This window comes from Lycium barbarum, chromosome 8 (assembly GCF_019175385.1).
Source record: "Lycium barbarum isolate Lr01 chromosome 8, ASM1917538v2, whole genome shotgun sequence".
Lineage (NCBI taxonomy): Eukaryota > Viridiplantae > Streptophyta > Magnoliopsida > Solanales > Solanaceae > Lycium > Lycium barbarum.
The window spans coordinates 54,160,952-54,176,096 of NC_083344.1; the positions used below are offsets into that span (position 1 = coordinate 54,160,952).

At 36.0% G+C, this 15,145-nt stretch overlaps 2 protein-coding genes across 2 annotated transcripts; both read right to left on the bottom strand.

The window, feature by feature from the left end:
- Window positions 1–9,055: 9,055 nt before the first annotated feature.
- LOC132607823 (uncharacterized) lies at window positions 9,056–12,170 on the bottom strand. The gene is made up of 5 exons (XM_060321901.1): window positions 11,367–12,170; window positions 10,779–11,219; window positions 10,387–10,679; window positions 10,062–10,203; window positions 9,056–9,283 (listed from the first exon to the last, which is right to left on the bottom strand). The coding sequence occupies exons 1-5, from the start codon at window positions 12,168–12,170 to the stop codon at window positions 9,056–9,058; spliced, it is 1,908 nt and encodes a 635-aa protein (XP_060177884.1).
- A 98-nt stretch (window positions 12,171–12,268) lies between these two features.
- On the bottom strand, window positions 12,269–14,393 carry LOC132607824 (uncharacterized). Its single transcript, XM_060321902.1, has 3 exons — window positions 14,370–14,393; window positions 13,538–13,738; window positions 12,269–13,495 (listed from the first exon to the last, which is right to left on the bottom strand). Exons 1-3 carry the CDS (start codon window positions 14,391–14,393, stop codon window positions 12,269–12,271), a joined length of 1,452 nt encoding a protein of 483 aa, XP_060177885.1.
- Window positions 14,394–15,145: the final 752 nt, after the last annotated feature.

Consider the following 15,145-nt stretch of genomic DNA (forward strand, 5'->3'; position numbering starts at 1 on the left):
GGAGGGTGGCCACATTCTGTCTGCCGAGTCCCGTGGCAGGGACCGGATATGATATGATATGACATATGTTTCTGTACGCATTCTGCCTGTTTTGGAAATATGCATTTGACACTCTGGATTCTGTACTCATTTTCTGTAACCATTATGATTTGACTTCCGTGATTCCGCTTTGCATATTCAGTACATATTTCGTACTGACCCCCTTTCTTCGGGGGCTGCGTTTTCATGCCGCGCAGGTACAGACGACAGGTTTGCTGATCCACACGTTTAGGATCCCATTTCTGCTATTTTGGGGCGCTCTCTTCTACAGAGCCCATCTTTTGGTACAGTCTGTTACTGCTATCGGGATATGTACTTTGTTCAGGGTATGACGGGGCCCTGTCCCGTCTTATGATTATGATATGTTCTGTAGAGGTCTGTGGATACATCTGTGTGGGTTATGTACATATGTTTGGGATGTTTTGTTTTATGATAGCCTTATCGGCTTCTGTGTGCCAAGTCTGCTCTTCGGCTAAATTCTGTAGCATCCACTAATGTTATTATTATATTATTATTCTGATAATATGCTAATTTGGGTATCGGGTACGTATAGGTGCCCAGCTAGGGCACTGGTCGCGGCCCACGGGGTTGGGTCGTGACACCAAGAATCCAAATTTCCTTTCCATCGTTGTACCCTCAATATTTACTTGTTTTAAACGATTCAATAGTTATTTTTATATTCAAATATTCATCTTTCTCCTCGTCTTGAAATCACATAATTCCGAGAAGTATAGCCCGATTTACGTTCGTTTCTTGAATTTTGCCCATCAAATCGCTTCAAGAACAAGATCCTGGTCGATTGGTTCTTTGTTAACTCAAAGAATCACATCAATTTGGTATCAGAGCACAGTTGAGGAATATTATGCATTATATGCAAGAAACAAGAGGACGTTGGGTTCATGAAGATGAAAAACTATGGAAAAAAAAATCTCTTTTCGCACTAGATGTACCTCCCATGATAAGGTATGTTCGTTAATCATTGATAAAGGAAGTCATGTTAATGTTGTTTCTAAAGAGATGGTTTCTAAACTTGGCTAGTTAACAAAACCTCATCCATATCCTTATAGCATCAAATTTGAGAATGATGATGGTGGTTTAGAGGTAACTCATCAAAGCCTAGCTTCTTTTTCTATTGGCAAAATATAAAATGATCTTGTTTGGTGTGATGTAACAAAGATGGATGCTTGCCACTTATTACTTGGAAGACCATGGGCGTATGAAAGGTGTGCTAACTATGATGAATATAATAATACCTATTCTTTTACAAAGGATGGACGACAAATTAAGTTGGTTCCCTTGAATCTAGAAGATGTTGCTAAAATATCCAAGTATGTTGATGATTCTTTTGTGACCAAATTACAAATCATTGGTCCCATCAATGTAGAACTGCAAACGGAGGAGAAGAATGAATTAGATCCACAAGTTGAGGATTTACCTCCAAAGTTTGATGAGGATCCATTAGAGCATCCAACCATTTGTGAGATTGAGTTTCCACCATCAAGAACTTTTGAAAAGAATATAGATTTTGTTTCTTACTTCACACCAACCAAAGCAGCGTATTGCATAGGACCAATAGTCTATGGATATTTGGAAGGGAAAAAGCACGAGTTTATGAAAAAAGAGTCTATGAATGAGAGTTTATTATATGATGTAGTTCGAGCAAGAATTATTCCTCGAAAGGATGAACCTTTGCAAGAATGTGTCAATTTAAGATCTCTCAATTTCATTGAGGTTAATGGCCATAACCATGTCAAATCAGGGAGTAGCAAATTTGTCAAGGAGTTCTTAAGAAGACATTATTTGATCTCCAACCTTGATCCAAAGGTAGTTGAATTTGATTTATATAAAGGTTTTCATGGCACTATCTCGGATTTTTCATGCAAACACCACATAGGCACGAGAGTTTTCAAGATTCATGAAGATCAAAAAGAAATAAGTTTTGATCATGGCTTAAACATTGAAGATAAATTTAAGATGATATATCTGAGAAATCAGGGAACAAAGTTACTGCTAAGAAAGTGGGATTTGGTTTGATCTTATGCAAAGCTTGTTGACAACATGATGAAGGTCTATGACAAGCTAGAAAAATGCAAGTTTGAGCCTGGTGAGTATGGGTTGTTCCAAATTTTTTGTTTTTGTTTGCTAATCTTTCACCATTTATGGAGCCTTTAGACTCGAGGACGAGTCTTTCTCAACAAGGGGAGAATGATGAAAGATGAAGAAGATCAAGAAACCCAAAAGATCAAGAAACACAAGACTGAAATTCAAGAAAAAGAAAAGTTTAAGAAGCTCAAGTTTGAAGATTATTTCCCATTCTTGTTTCTTGAATCCTTTTCTAAATAGGTTTCTTGTTTCTTGATTTATATTATAGTAGTATTTAATTTCCTATCATTAGTAGGATCTTTATCCTAGTTGTAATAGGATTCTAGTTTTCTTTATTCTTTTCCTTATAGGATAGGGATTTTACTTTCCTTGTTTTTAGCTATTTCCTTTCTAGAGTAGAATAGGGATTTGTAGTCATAAAAGAAGAGACCCTAGGCCTATATAAAGGGTTCTCATGACTAGTAAATAGAGAATACACGTTTTTGAGCATAAACCCTAGTTTGCAATAGAGTTATTTTCTCTGTTTGGTCTTCTTTATCCTTGTTCTTCGTTCCAAGCAAGGTGGTGATAGTCTTTATCTTGTTTTCAATAGCGTGTGGTGTTTCTTTATCACGTAAGTGTATTTCAAGTGGTGACTTAGGAACTTTGTTGGTTCTTGATCATTCAAGAACGCGTTTCTTGAAAACCAATTCGTTCTATTTCATACCAAGAATCCAAATTTCCTTTCCATCGTTGTACCCTCAATATTTACTTGTTTTAAACGATTCAATAGTTATTTTTATATTCAAATAGTCATCTTTCTCCTCGTCTTGAAATCACATAATTCCGTGAAGTATAGCCCGATTTACGTTCGTTTCTTGAATTCTGCCCATCAAATCGCTTCAAGAACAAGATCCTGGTCGATTGGTTCTTTGTTAACTCAAAGAATCACATCAATTTGGTATCAGAGCACAGTTGAGGAATATTATGCATTATATGCAAGAAACAAGAGGACGTCGAGTTCATGAAGATGAAAAAACTATGGAAAACGGAATCTCTTTTCGCACTAGATGTACCTCCCATGATAAGGTACGTTCGTTAATCATTGATAAAAGAAGTCATGTTAATGTTGTTTCTAAAGAGATGGTTTCTAAACTTGGCTTGTTAACAAAACCTCATACATATCCTTATAGCATCAAATTTGAGAATGATGATGGTGGTTTAGAGGTAACTCATCAAAGCCTAGCTTCTTTTTCTATTGGCAAAATATATAATGATTTTGTTTGGTGTGATGTAACAAAGATGGATGCTTGCCACTTATTACTTGGAAGACCATGGGTGTATGAAAGGTGTGCTAACTATGATGAATATCCTAATACCTATTCTTTTAGAAAGGATGGACGACAAATTAAGTTGGTTCCCTTGAATCTAGAAGATGTTGCTAAAATATCCAAGTATGTTGATGATTCTTTTGTGACCAAATTACAAATCATTGGTCCCATCAATGTAGAACTGCAAACGGAGGAGAAGAATGAATTAGATCCACAAGTTGAGGATTTACCTCCAAAGTTTGATGAGGAACCATTAGAGCATCCAACCATTTGTGAGATTGAGTTTCCACCATTAAGAACTTTTGAAAATAATATAGATTTTGTTTTTTACTTCACACCAACCAAAGCAGCGTATTGCATAGGACCAATAGTCTCTGAATATTTGGAAGGGAAAAAGTACGAGTTTATGAAAAAAGAGTTTATGAACGAGAGTTTATTATATAATGTAGTTCGAGCAAGAATTATTCCTCGAAAGGATGAACCTTTGCAAGAATGTATCAATTTAAGATCTCTCAATTTCATTGAGGTTAATGGCCATAACCATGTCAAATCAGGGAGTAGCAAATTTGTCAAGGAGTTCTTAAGAAGACATTGTTTGATCTCCAACCTTGATCCAAAGGTAGTTCAATTTGATTTATATAAAGGTTTTCATGGCACTATCTCGGATTTTTCATGCAAACACCACATAGGCACGAGAGTTTTCAAGATTCATGAAGATCAAAAAGAAATAAGTTTTGATCATGGCTTAAACATTGAAGATAAATTTAAGATGATATATCTGAGAAATCAGGGAACAAAGTTACTGCTAAGAAAGTGGGATTTGGTTTGATCATATGCAAAGCTTGTTGACAACATGATGAAGGTCTATGACAAGCTAGAAAAATGCAAGTTTGAGCCTGGTGAGTATGGGTTGTTCCAAATTTTTTGTTTTTGTTTGCTAATCTTTCACCATTTATGGAGCCTTTAGACTCGAGGACGAGTCTTTCTCAACAAGGGGAGAATGATGAAAGATGAAGAAGATCAAGAAACCCAAAAGATCAAGAAACACAAGACTGAAATTCAAGAAAAAGAAAAGTCTAAGAAGCTCAAGTTTGAAGATTATTTCCCATTCTTGTTTCTTGAATCCTTTTCTAAATAGGTTTCTTGTTTCTTGATTTATATTATAGTAGTATTTAATTTCCTATCATTAGTAGGATCTTTATCCTAGTTGTAATAGGATTCTAGTTTTCTTTATTCTTTTCCTTATAGGATAGGGATTTTACTTTCCTTGTTTTTAGCTATTTCCTTTCTAGAGTAGAATAGGGATTTGTAGTCATAAAAGAAGAGACCCTAGGCCTATCTATATAAAGGGTTCTCATGACTAGTAAATAGAGAATTCACGTTTTTGAGCATAAACCCTAGTTTGCAATAGAGTTATTTTCTCTGTTTGGTCTTCTTTATCCTTGTTCTTCGTTCCAAGCAAGGTGGTGATAGTCTTTTTCTTGTTTTCAATAGCGTGTGGTGTTTCTTTATCACGTAAGTGTATTTCAAGTGGTGACTTAGGAACTTTGTTGGTTCTTGATCATTCAAGAACGCGTTTCTTGAAAACCAATTCGTTCTATTTCATACCAAGAATCCAAATTTCCTTTCCATCGTTGTACCCTCAATATTTACTTGTTTTAAACGATTCAATAGTTATTTTTATGTTCAAATATTCATCTTTCTCCTCGTCTTGAAATCACATAATTCCGAGAAGTATAGCCCGATTTACGTTCGTTTCTTGAATTCTGCCCATCAAATCGCTTCAAGAACAAGATCCTGGTCGATTGGTTCTTTGTTAACTCAAAGAATCACATCAATTTGGTATCATAGCACAGTTGAGGAATATTATGCATTATATGCAATAAACAAGAGGACGTTGGGGTCATGAAGATGAAAAACTATGGAAAAAGGAATCTCTTTTCCGCACTAGATGTACCTCCCATGATAAGGTATGTTTGTTAATCATTGATAAAGGAAGTCATGTTAATGCTGTTTCTGAAGAGATGGTTTCTAAACTTGGCTTGTTAACAAAACCTCATCCATATCCTTCTAGCATCAAATTTGAGAATGATGATGGTGCTTTAGAGGTAACTCATGAATGCCTAGCTTCTTTTTCTATTGGTAAAATATATAATGATCTTGATTGGTGTGATGTAACAAAGATGGATGCTTGTCACTTATTACTTGGAAGACCATGGGTGTATGAAAGGTGTGCTGAATATGATGAATATCGTAATACCTATTCTTTTACAAAGGATGGACGACAAATTAAGTTGGTTCCCTTGAATCTAGAAGATGTTGCTAAAATCTCCAAGTATGTTGATGATTCTTTTGTGACAAAATTACAAATCATTGGTCCCATCAATGTAGAACTGCAAATGGAGGAGAAGAATGAATTAGATCCACAAGTTGAGGATTTACCTCCAAAGTTTGATGAGGATCCATTAGAGCATCCAACCATTTGTGAGATTGAGTTTCCACCATTAAGAGCTTTTGAAAAGAATATAGATTTTGTTTCTTACTTCACACCAACCAAAGCAGCGTATTGCATAGGACCAATAGTCTGTGAAGATTTGGAAGGGAAAAAGGACGAGTTTATGAAAAAAGAGTCTATGAATGAGAGTTTATTATATGATGTAGTTCGATCAAGAATTATTCCTCGAAAGGATGAACCTTTGCAAGAATGTGTCAATTTAAGATCTCTCAATTTCATTGAGGTTAATGGCTATAACCATGTCAAATCTGGGAGTAGCAAATTTGTCAAGGAGTTCTTAAGAAGACAGTATTTGATCTCCAACCTTGATCCAAAGGTAGTTGAATTTGATTTATATAAAGGTTTTCATGGCGCTATCTTGGATTTTTCATGCAAACACCATATAGGCACGAGAGTTTTCAAGATTCATGAAGATCAAAAAGAAATAAGTTTTGATCATGGCTTAAACATTGAAGATAAATTTAAGATGATATATCTGAGAAATCATGGAACAAAGTTACTGCTAAGAAACTGGGATTTGGTTTGATCATATGCAAAGCTTGTTGACAACATGATGAAGGTCTATGACAAGCTAGAAAAATGCAACTTAGAGCTTGTTGACAACATGATGAAGTTTTCTTTATTCTTTTCCTTATAGGATAGGGATTTTACTTTCCTTGTTTTTAGCTATTTCCTTTCTAGAGTAGAATAGGGATTTGTAGTCATAAAAGAAGAGACCCTAGGCCTATATAAAGGGTTCTCATGACTTGTAAATAGAGAATTCACGTTTTTGAGCATAAACTCTAGTTTGCAATAGAGTTATTTTCTCTGTTTGGTCTTCTTTATCCTTGTTCTTCGTTCCAAGCAAGGTGGTGATAGTCTTTATCTTGTTTTCAATAGCGTGTGGTGTTTCTTTATCACGTAAGTGTATTTCAAGTGGTGACTTAGGAACTTTGTTGGTTCTTGATCATTCAAGAACGCGTTTCTTGAAAACCAATTCGTTCTATTTCATACCAAGAATCCAAATTTCCTTTCCATCGTTGTACCCTCAATATTTACTTGTTTTAAACGATTCAATAATTATTTTTATATTCAAATATTCATCTTTCTCCTCGTCTTGAAATCACATAATTCCGAGAAGTATAGCCCGATTTACGTTCGTTTCTTGAATTCTGCCCATCAAATCGCTTCAAGAACAAGATCCTGGTCGATTGGTTCTTTGTTAACTCAAAGAATCACATCAATTTGGTATCAGAGCACAGTTGAGGAATATTATGCATTATATGCAAGAAACAAGAGGACGTTGGGTTCATGAAGATGAAAAACTATGGAAAGAAATATCTCTTTTCGCACTAGATGTACCTCCCATGATAAGGTATGTTCGTTAATCATTGATAAAGGAAGTCATGTTAATGTTGTTTCTAAAGAGATGGTTTCTAAACTTGGCTTGTTAACAAAACCTCATCCATATCCTTATAGCATCAAATTTGAGAATGATGATGGTGGTTTAGATGTAACTCATCAAAGCCTAGCTTCTTTTTCTATTGGCAAAATATAAAATGATCTTGTTTGGTGTGATGTAACAAAGATGGATGCTTGCCACTTATTACTTGGAAGACCATGGGTGTATGAAAGGTGTGCTAACTATGATGAATATCATAATACCTATTCTTTTACAAAGGATGGACGACAAATTAAGTTGGTTCCCTTGAATCTAGAAGATGTTGCTAAAATATCCAAGTATGTTGATGATTCTTTTGTGACCAAATTACAAATCATTGGTCCCATCAATGTAGAGCATCCAACCATTTGTGAGATTGAGTTTCCACCATTAAGAAATTTTGAAAATAATATAGATTTTGTTTCTTACTTCACACCAACCAAAGCAGCGTATTGCATAGGACCAATAGTCTATGAATATTTGGAAGGGAAAAAGTACGAGTTTATGAAAAAAGTGTCTATGAATGAGAGTTTATTATATAATGTAGTTCGAGCAAGAATTATTCCTCGAAAGGATGAACCTTTGCAAGAATGTGTCAATTTAAGATCTCTCAATTTCATTGAGGTTAATGGCCATAACCATGTCAAATCTGGGAGTAGCAAATTTGTCAAGGAGTTCTTAAGAAGACATTATTTGATCTCCAACCTTGATCCAAAGGTAGTTGAATTTGATTTATATAAAGGTTTTCATGGCACTGTCTCGGATTTTTCATGCAAACACCACATAGGCACGAGAGTTTTCAAGATTCATGAAGATCAAAAAGAAATAAGTTTTGATCATGGCTTAAACATTGAAGATAAATTTAAGATGATATATCTGAGAAATCAGGGAACAAAGTTACTACTAAGAAAGTGGGATTTGGTTTGATCATATGCAAAGCTTGTTGACAACATGATGAAGGTCTATGACAAGCTAGAAAAATGCAACTTAGAGCTTGGTGAGTATGGGTTATTCCAAATTTTTTGTTTTTGTTTGCTAATCTTTCACCATTTATGGAGCCTTTAGACTCGAGGACGAGTCTTTCTCAACAAGGGGAGAATGATGAAAGATGATGAAGATCAAGAAACCCAAAAGAATAAGAAACATAAAACTGAAATTTAAGAAAAAAGAATTCCAAGAAGCTCAAGTTTGAATATTATTTCCCATTCTTGTTTCTTGAATTATTTTTTAAATAGGTTTCTTGTTTCTTGATTTATATTATAGTAGTATTTAATTTCCTATCATTAGTAGGATCTTTATCCTAGTTCTAGTAGGATTCTAGTTTTCTTTATTCTTTTCCTTATAGGATAGGGATTTTAGTTTCCTTGTTTTTAGCTATTTCCTTTCTAGAGTAGAATAGGGATTTGTAGTCATAAAAGAAGAGACCTTAGGCCTATATAAAGGGTTCTCATGACTTGTAAATAGAGAATTCACGTTTTTGAGCATAAACCCTAGTTTGCAATAGAGTTATTTTCTCTATTTGGTCTTCTCCTACGTTCGAATCTTTCCACGACTTTCTCTTTCTCTTTCTCGTTTAAGATTCTCCCACCAAAGTGATGCATATCCTTTAAGCTTGATGGCAGCAATCTTCAGCTTTTTCTCCTCAGAATAGTCCTTGAACTCAAAGACTCATTCAACAGTGAGTAACCAATCTATAAACGCATCCCTTTGGGCTTTTCCATCAAAATCAGGAACATCAACCTTCACATCATCTCTTTTCTCCCTTATATGATTCCTCCTTCTTCTTGGATGATCAAATTCATCATCCTGTCGTCTCCTAGTAAAATCAGAATTATCGCTAGAGTCATCTTCATCAACATCATGAAAGGGATTAATATCAGACCCTTCGTCATAATCCTTAGGAATCATGAGTATAGTTTAGAATTAACAAAGAACCAATCGACCAGGATCTTGCTCTTGAAGCGATTTGATGGGCAGATTCAACAAACGGACGTATCTCAAGTTATAGGCGTTGGATTAAAGTGATTCAAAAAATATTTGAAAGATGACGATCTGAACTATAAAAATAACTATTGAATCGTTTAAATCAAGTAAGTATTGTGGCCGGAACGATGGAAAGAAAATTAAGGTTCTGGGTATGAACTAGAACGAATTTTAATCAAGAAACGCGTTTTTGAATGATCAAGAACCAACAAAGTTCCCAAGTCACCACTTGAAATCAAATTACGTGATAAAGAAACACCACACGCTATTGAAAACAAGATAAAGACTATCACCACCTTACTTGGAACCAAAAACAAGGATAAAGAACAAGAAATAGAGAAAATAACTCTATTGCAAAACTTAGGTTTATGCTAAAAACGTGAATAGTGTTTAACAAAGAATAAGAACCCTTTATATAGGCCTAGGGTCTCTTCTTTGGTGACTACAAATCCCGATTCTACTCTAGAAAGGAAGTAGCTAAAAACAGGGAAAGTAAAATCCCTATTCTATAAGGAAAGGGGAAAGTAAAACCTACTAGAACAAGGAAAACAACTAATCCTAATTTAAGAAGGAAGTAATTTTAACTTGGCTTCTTGGGCTTGAAATCATCCTTGGGCTTCTTGAATTTGAAGACAAGTCCACATACCAATTCTTGGGTTCACAAGAGCTTGTTGTTGACGCCCTAAATAACAAAAGCCCAATATAGCTTCTCGATTTGCATCATTCTCCCTGGTTGAGAAAGACTCGTCCTCGAGTCTGAAGGCTCAATAAATGGTGCAAGATCAGCTACATTAAATATCGGGGATACCCCATACTCTTCTGGTAGCTCCACTCTATAAGCATTATTACCAAACTTTTGAACAACACGAAAGGGACCATCAGCTCCTGCTTGCAATTTTGGATACTTTTGTTTAGGAAACCTTTCCTTCCTCAAGTATACCCACACTAAGTCTCCCTATTTAAAGAGTTGTTTCTTTCTCTTCTTATCAGCTTGTTTTTTGTATGTTTTTGTTTGCCTCTCAATCTCCTGTAAAACATTCTCATGAATTTTCTTCAACTCTTTAACTCTCTCATCAGCATCTCCACTAAAAGAATGATTTTGAATGAGAGGAGATAATTCTAAGGGACCAAGAGGATTCTTACCATACACCACTTCAAAAGGACTCTTTCCGGTTGTTCGATTCACGGACTTGTTGAAAGCAAATTCAGCCTGTGGCAGCAATAACTCCCACTCTCTTATGTTCTTCTTAACCAGACTTCTTAATAGGGAACCCAAACTCCGATTGACTACCTCTGTTTGTCCATCCCTCTGAGGGAGATAAGATGAACTATACTTCAACTATGTACCAAGATTAGCCCATAGAGTACACCAAAAGTGACTTAGAAACTTAGTGTCACGATCTGAAACAATACTTCTAGGAATACCATGCAACTTGACAATATGGTTAAAGAACAAAACAGCCACATGTGTTGCATCACTTGTCTTTTTGCATAAGATAAAGTGGGCCATCTTAGAGAACCTGTCTACAACGACAAAGATAGAATCCTTACCTTCTTGAGTTCTTGGTAATCCAAGCACGAAATCCATGCTGATATGTTCCCAAGGTGTTGTGGGAATTGGCAAAGGTTCGTATAACCCTTTATATCTACCATGCATCTTTGCCCTTTTATAACTTTCACAACGTTCAATCAACCTCAAAACATCTCGATTCAACTTGGGCCAATAGAAGTTTTCTTGAATCATCTTTGATGTCTTAGAATGGACAAAGTGACCAGCTAATCCACCCTCATGTGCTTCTCTAACAATGGACTCTCTTATAGAGCCTTGTGGTATGCAAAGTTGCTTGCCCTAGTAAAGAAAACCATCACTTATCAAGAACATTCTTTGTGGACCTTCCAAGCATCTCGTCTAAATGACTCCAAAGTCTGGATCAACCTCATAAAGTTCCTTAATATGGTCGAATCCGAATACATTAGTTTACATGATGGAAAGCACACATGGTTTTCTACTAAGAGCATCAGCAACTTGATTTAGTTTTCCAGCCTTGTGCTTGATCACAAATTGAAAATTCTGAAGGAACTCTACCCATTTTGCATGCCTCGCGTTGAGTTTTTGTTGATGATTAAGATACTTTATCGCCTCATGATCAGAATATAGAACAAACTCTCTGGGCAGCAAGTAATGACTCCAATGTTGCAAAACTCGAATAATAGCATAAAACTCTTTCTCATAGGTGGCATACCTAAGCTTAGGTCCACCCAACTTCTCACTAAAGTATGCAATGGGTTTACCTGCTTGACTAAGGGCTCCTCCAATGCCAACACCTGAAGCATCACATTCTACTTCAAATAGATCATTAAAGTTTGGTAACTGAAGGATAGAAGCTTGTGTCATCTTATTCTTGATCAATTCAAAACTCTTTTGGGCATCTTCATTCCACTTGAATATGCCTCCCTTCAAACACTCAGCTATAGGAGCAACCAATGTGCCGAAATCTTTAATAAACCGTCTATAGAAGGACACCATTCCATGAAAGCTCCTTATGTCTGAAATTGACCTAGGACTTGGCCAACTTAAGATTGCCTCTATCTTACTTGGATCAGCTTGAATACCAGCACTAGTTACTATGTAACCAAGGAAGCAAACGCTATCAGCATAAAAGATGCACTTCTTGAGTTGTGCATACAACTTCTCCCTTCTTAAGGTTTCAACAACCTTCTCCAAATGTTTCTCATGTTCGACATCCTCCTTGCTAAAAACTAAGATATCATCAAAGTAAACAACAACAAACATCCCCATGAATGGTCTAAACACATGAGTCATAAGTCTCATGAATGTGCTCGGAGCATTAGACAAACCAAAAGGCATTACCAACCATTCGTCTTGAAGGCAGTCTTCTATTCATCACCTTCTCTCATACTAATCTGGTGATATCCACTCTTCAAATAAATCTTGGAAAAGATTTTAGCACCATGCAATTGATCAAATAGATCGTCTAACCTAGCGATTGGAAAGCGATACTTGATGGTGATTTTGTTGATTGCCCGGCTATCAACACACATCCTCCAGGTGCCATTTTTCTTAGGAACAAGCAAAGCGGGTACAGCACAAGGGCTAAGGCTCTCTCTTATTAATCCCCTCTCTAGTAACTCTTCAACTTGCCTTTGGAGTTCAGCTTGTTGTGTAGGATTCATCCTATAAGCAGCTTTGTTCGGCAAAGAAGCCCCAGGTACAAGGTCAATTTGATGTGGAATATCACGCATAGGTGGAAGTTCTAATGGGACATCCTCAGAGATCACATTATCAAACTTAGTAAGTAGCTTTTTAGCTTGTGCATCTAACTTTTTCTCCTCCTCTTGTGAGTCTTCTATAGCTATTGCAATATACAATGGCTCTCCCTTATTAATGTGGCCAAAAACTTGTGATCTAGTCAATAGGGCATCACCCATGGGTTTGGTCTTCTTATTAAGCTCTCTTGGGTGCAATGGCTTCAAAGTTATCTTACGTCCATCAACAATAAATGAATAGGTGTTAAGGTATCCATCATGATAAGCACGCCTATCATATTGCCATGGCCTGCGAAGTAATAAGTGACAAGCATCCATACTCATTACATCACACCAAATCTGGTCTATATAGATTTTACCGATTGAAAAAGAGACCAAACACCTTTTCGTGACCTTCATACCTCCACCATCTTGTAACCACTTAATGTTGCAAGGCTTGGGATGTTTCTCCGTCTTCAAACCTAATTTAGTCACCATCTCTTCTGAAACAGCATTAGTGCAACTTCCACCATCAATAATCACAGAACATACCTTGCCATGTGAAGTACACCTAGTGTGGAAAAGTGTTTCTCTTTGACATGGCTCTTCATCTTTATGTCCAGCATGTAAGCTTCTCTTAATAACTAAACAAGCACCTTCATCGGCTTCAATTTCGACATCCTCACGTTCCTCATCAACTTGATCAGATTCTTGGTTGTCTTCATGATCAGCCCCATCTTCTTCCTCAACTATCATAATAGGCTTTCGATTGGGACAATCAGCTTGTAGATGGCCAAAACCGTGACACTTAAAACACTTTCTTCTAGTTGAATCCCCTTGAGGTTTCTTCTCATCACTCTTAGCATTAGTTTAATTAGAAGAATTACCTCTATGAATTGCCTTGGAATTCCCAGCACCACTACTATTACTCCCCTGGTTAGAATAGTTCTTCTTGGCGTAAGATCTTTTCGGCTCCTTTTGTTGCTGTTCAAAATTGATAGCAAGTTTTCGCACATCATTGAAAGTCCAATAAGGTTGCAGTCGAATAGCATCTGCGATGGAAAGCCGCAACCCACCAATGTACCTTGCTATAGTTTGCTCCTAATGTTCTCGAGTATCACACTTAATCATGAGATATTCAAACTCCCGAGTATAGTTTCCCGAGTCAAGAAACACAAGACTGAAATTCAAGAAAAAGAAAAGTCCAAGAAGCTCAAGTTTGAAGATTATTTCCCATTCTAGTTTCTTGAATCCTTTTCTAAATAGGTTTCTTGTTTCTTGATTTATATTATAGTAGTATTTAATTTCATATCATTAGTAGGATCTTTATCCTAGCTCTAGTAGGATTCTAGTTTTCTTTATTCTTTTCCTTATAGGATAGGGATTTTACTTTCCTTGTTTTTAGCTATTTCCTTTCTAGAGTAGAATAGGGATTTGTAGTCATAAAAGAAGAGACCCTAGGCCTATATAAAGGGTTCTCATGACTAGTAAATAGAGAATTCACGTTTTTGAGCATAAACCCTAGTTTGCAATAGAGTTATTTTCTCTGTTTGGTCTTCTTTATCCTTGTTCTTCGTTCCAAGCAAGGTGGTGATAGTCTTTATCTTGTTTTCAATAGCGTGTGGTATTTCTTTATCACGTAAGTGTATTTCAAGTGGTGACTTAGGAACTTTGTTGGTTCTTGATCATTCAAGAACGCGTTTCTTGAAAACCAATTCGTTCTATTTCATACCAAGAATCCAAATTTCCTTTCCATCGTTGTACCCTCAATATTTACTTGTTTTAAATGATTCAATAGTTATTTTTATATTCAAATAGTCATCTTTCTCCTCGTCTTGAAATCACATAATTCCGAGAAGTATAGCCCGATTTACGTTCGTTTCTTGAATTCTGCCCATCAAATCGCTTCACGTTTTTAGCATAAACCTAAGTTTTGTAATTGAGTTATTTTCTCTATTTCTTGTTCTTTATCCTTGTTTTTGTTTGCAAGCAAGGTGGTGATAGTCTTTATCTTGTTTTCAATAGCGTGTGGTGTTTCTTTATCATGTAAGTTTATTTCAAGTGGTGACTTAGGAACTTTATTTGTTCTTGATCATTCAAGAACGCGTTTCTTGATTAAAATTCGTTCTAGTTCATACCCAGAACCTTAATTTTCTTTCCATCGTTCCGGCCACAATACTTACTTGATTTAAACGATTCAATAGTTATTTTTATAGTTCAGATCGTCATCTTTCAAATAGTTTTTGAATCACTTTAATCCAACGCCTATAACTTGAGATACGTCCGTTGCTTGAATCTGCCCCATCAAATCGCTTCAAGAACAAGATCCTGGTCGATTGGTTCTTTGTTAATTCGAAGAATCACATCATATAGCTAAGAAAACGAGCAATATAAGTGACGGAACTGTGAAAGACCAAACTATAGAAAAATGAGCAACGAGGTAGGATGAGTGCTAGAAAATGACTGCGATGGTAAGAACAAATAGGGATGAACATAATACGCTTTTAA

What these genes read in the sequence shown, in the direction of transcription:
- LOC132607823 (XM_060321901.1), bottom strand. Translation starts at nt 12,170, where the DNA reads ATGGGGATGTTTGTTGTTGTTTACTTTGATGATATCTTAGTTTTTAGC. An exon ending in ATGGTATTCCTAGAAGTATT is followed by an intron (nt 10,680 to 10,778) that starts GTTTCAGATCGT and finishes TATCTCCCTCAG; the next exon opens with AGGGATGGACAAACAGAGGT. An exon ending in GTTTTACAGGAGATTGAGAG is followed by an intron (nt 10,204 to 10,386) that starts GCAAACAAAAAC and finishes TAATGCTTATAG; the next exon opens with AGTGGAGCTACCAGAAGAGT.
- LOC132607824 (XM_060321902.1), bottom strand. Translation starts at nt 14,393, where the DNA reads ATGGAAAGGAAATTTGGATTCTTG. An exon ending in AAAGGAAATTTGGATTCTTG is followed by an intron (nt 13,739 to 14,369) that starts GTATGAAATAGA and finishes CGAGAACATTAG; the next exon opens with GAGCAAACTATAGCAAGGTA. An exon ending in GTGGTGCTGGGAATTCCAAG is followed by an intron (nt 13,496 to 13,537) that starts GCAATTCATAGA and finishes ACTAATGCTAAG; the next exon opens with AGTGATGAGAAGAAACCTCA.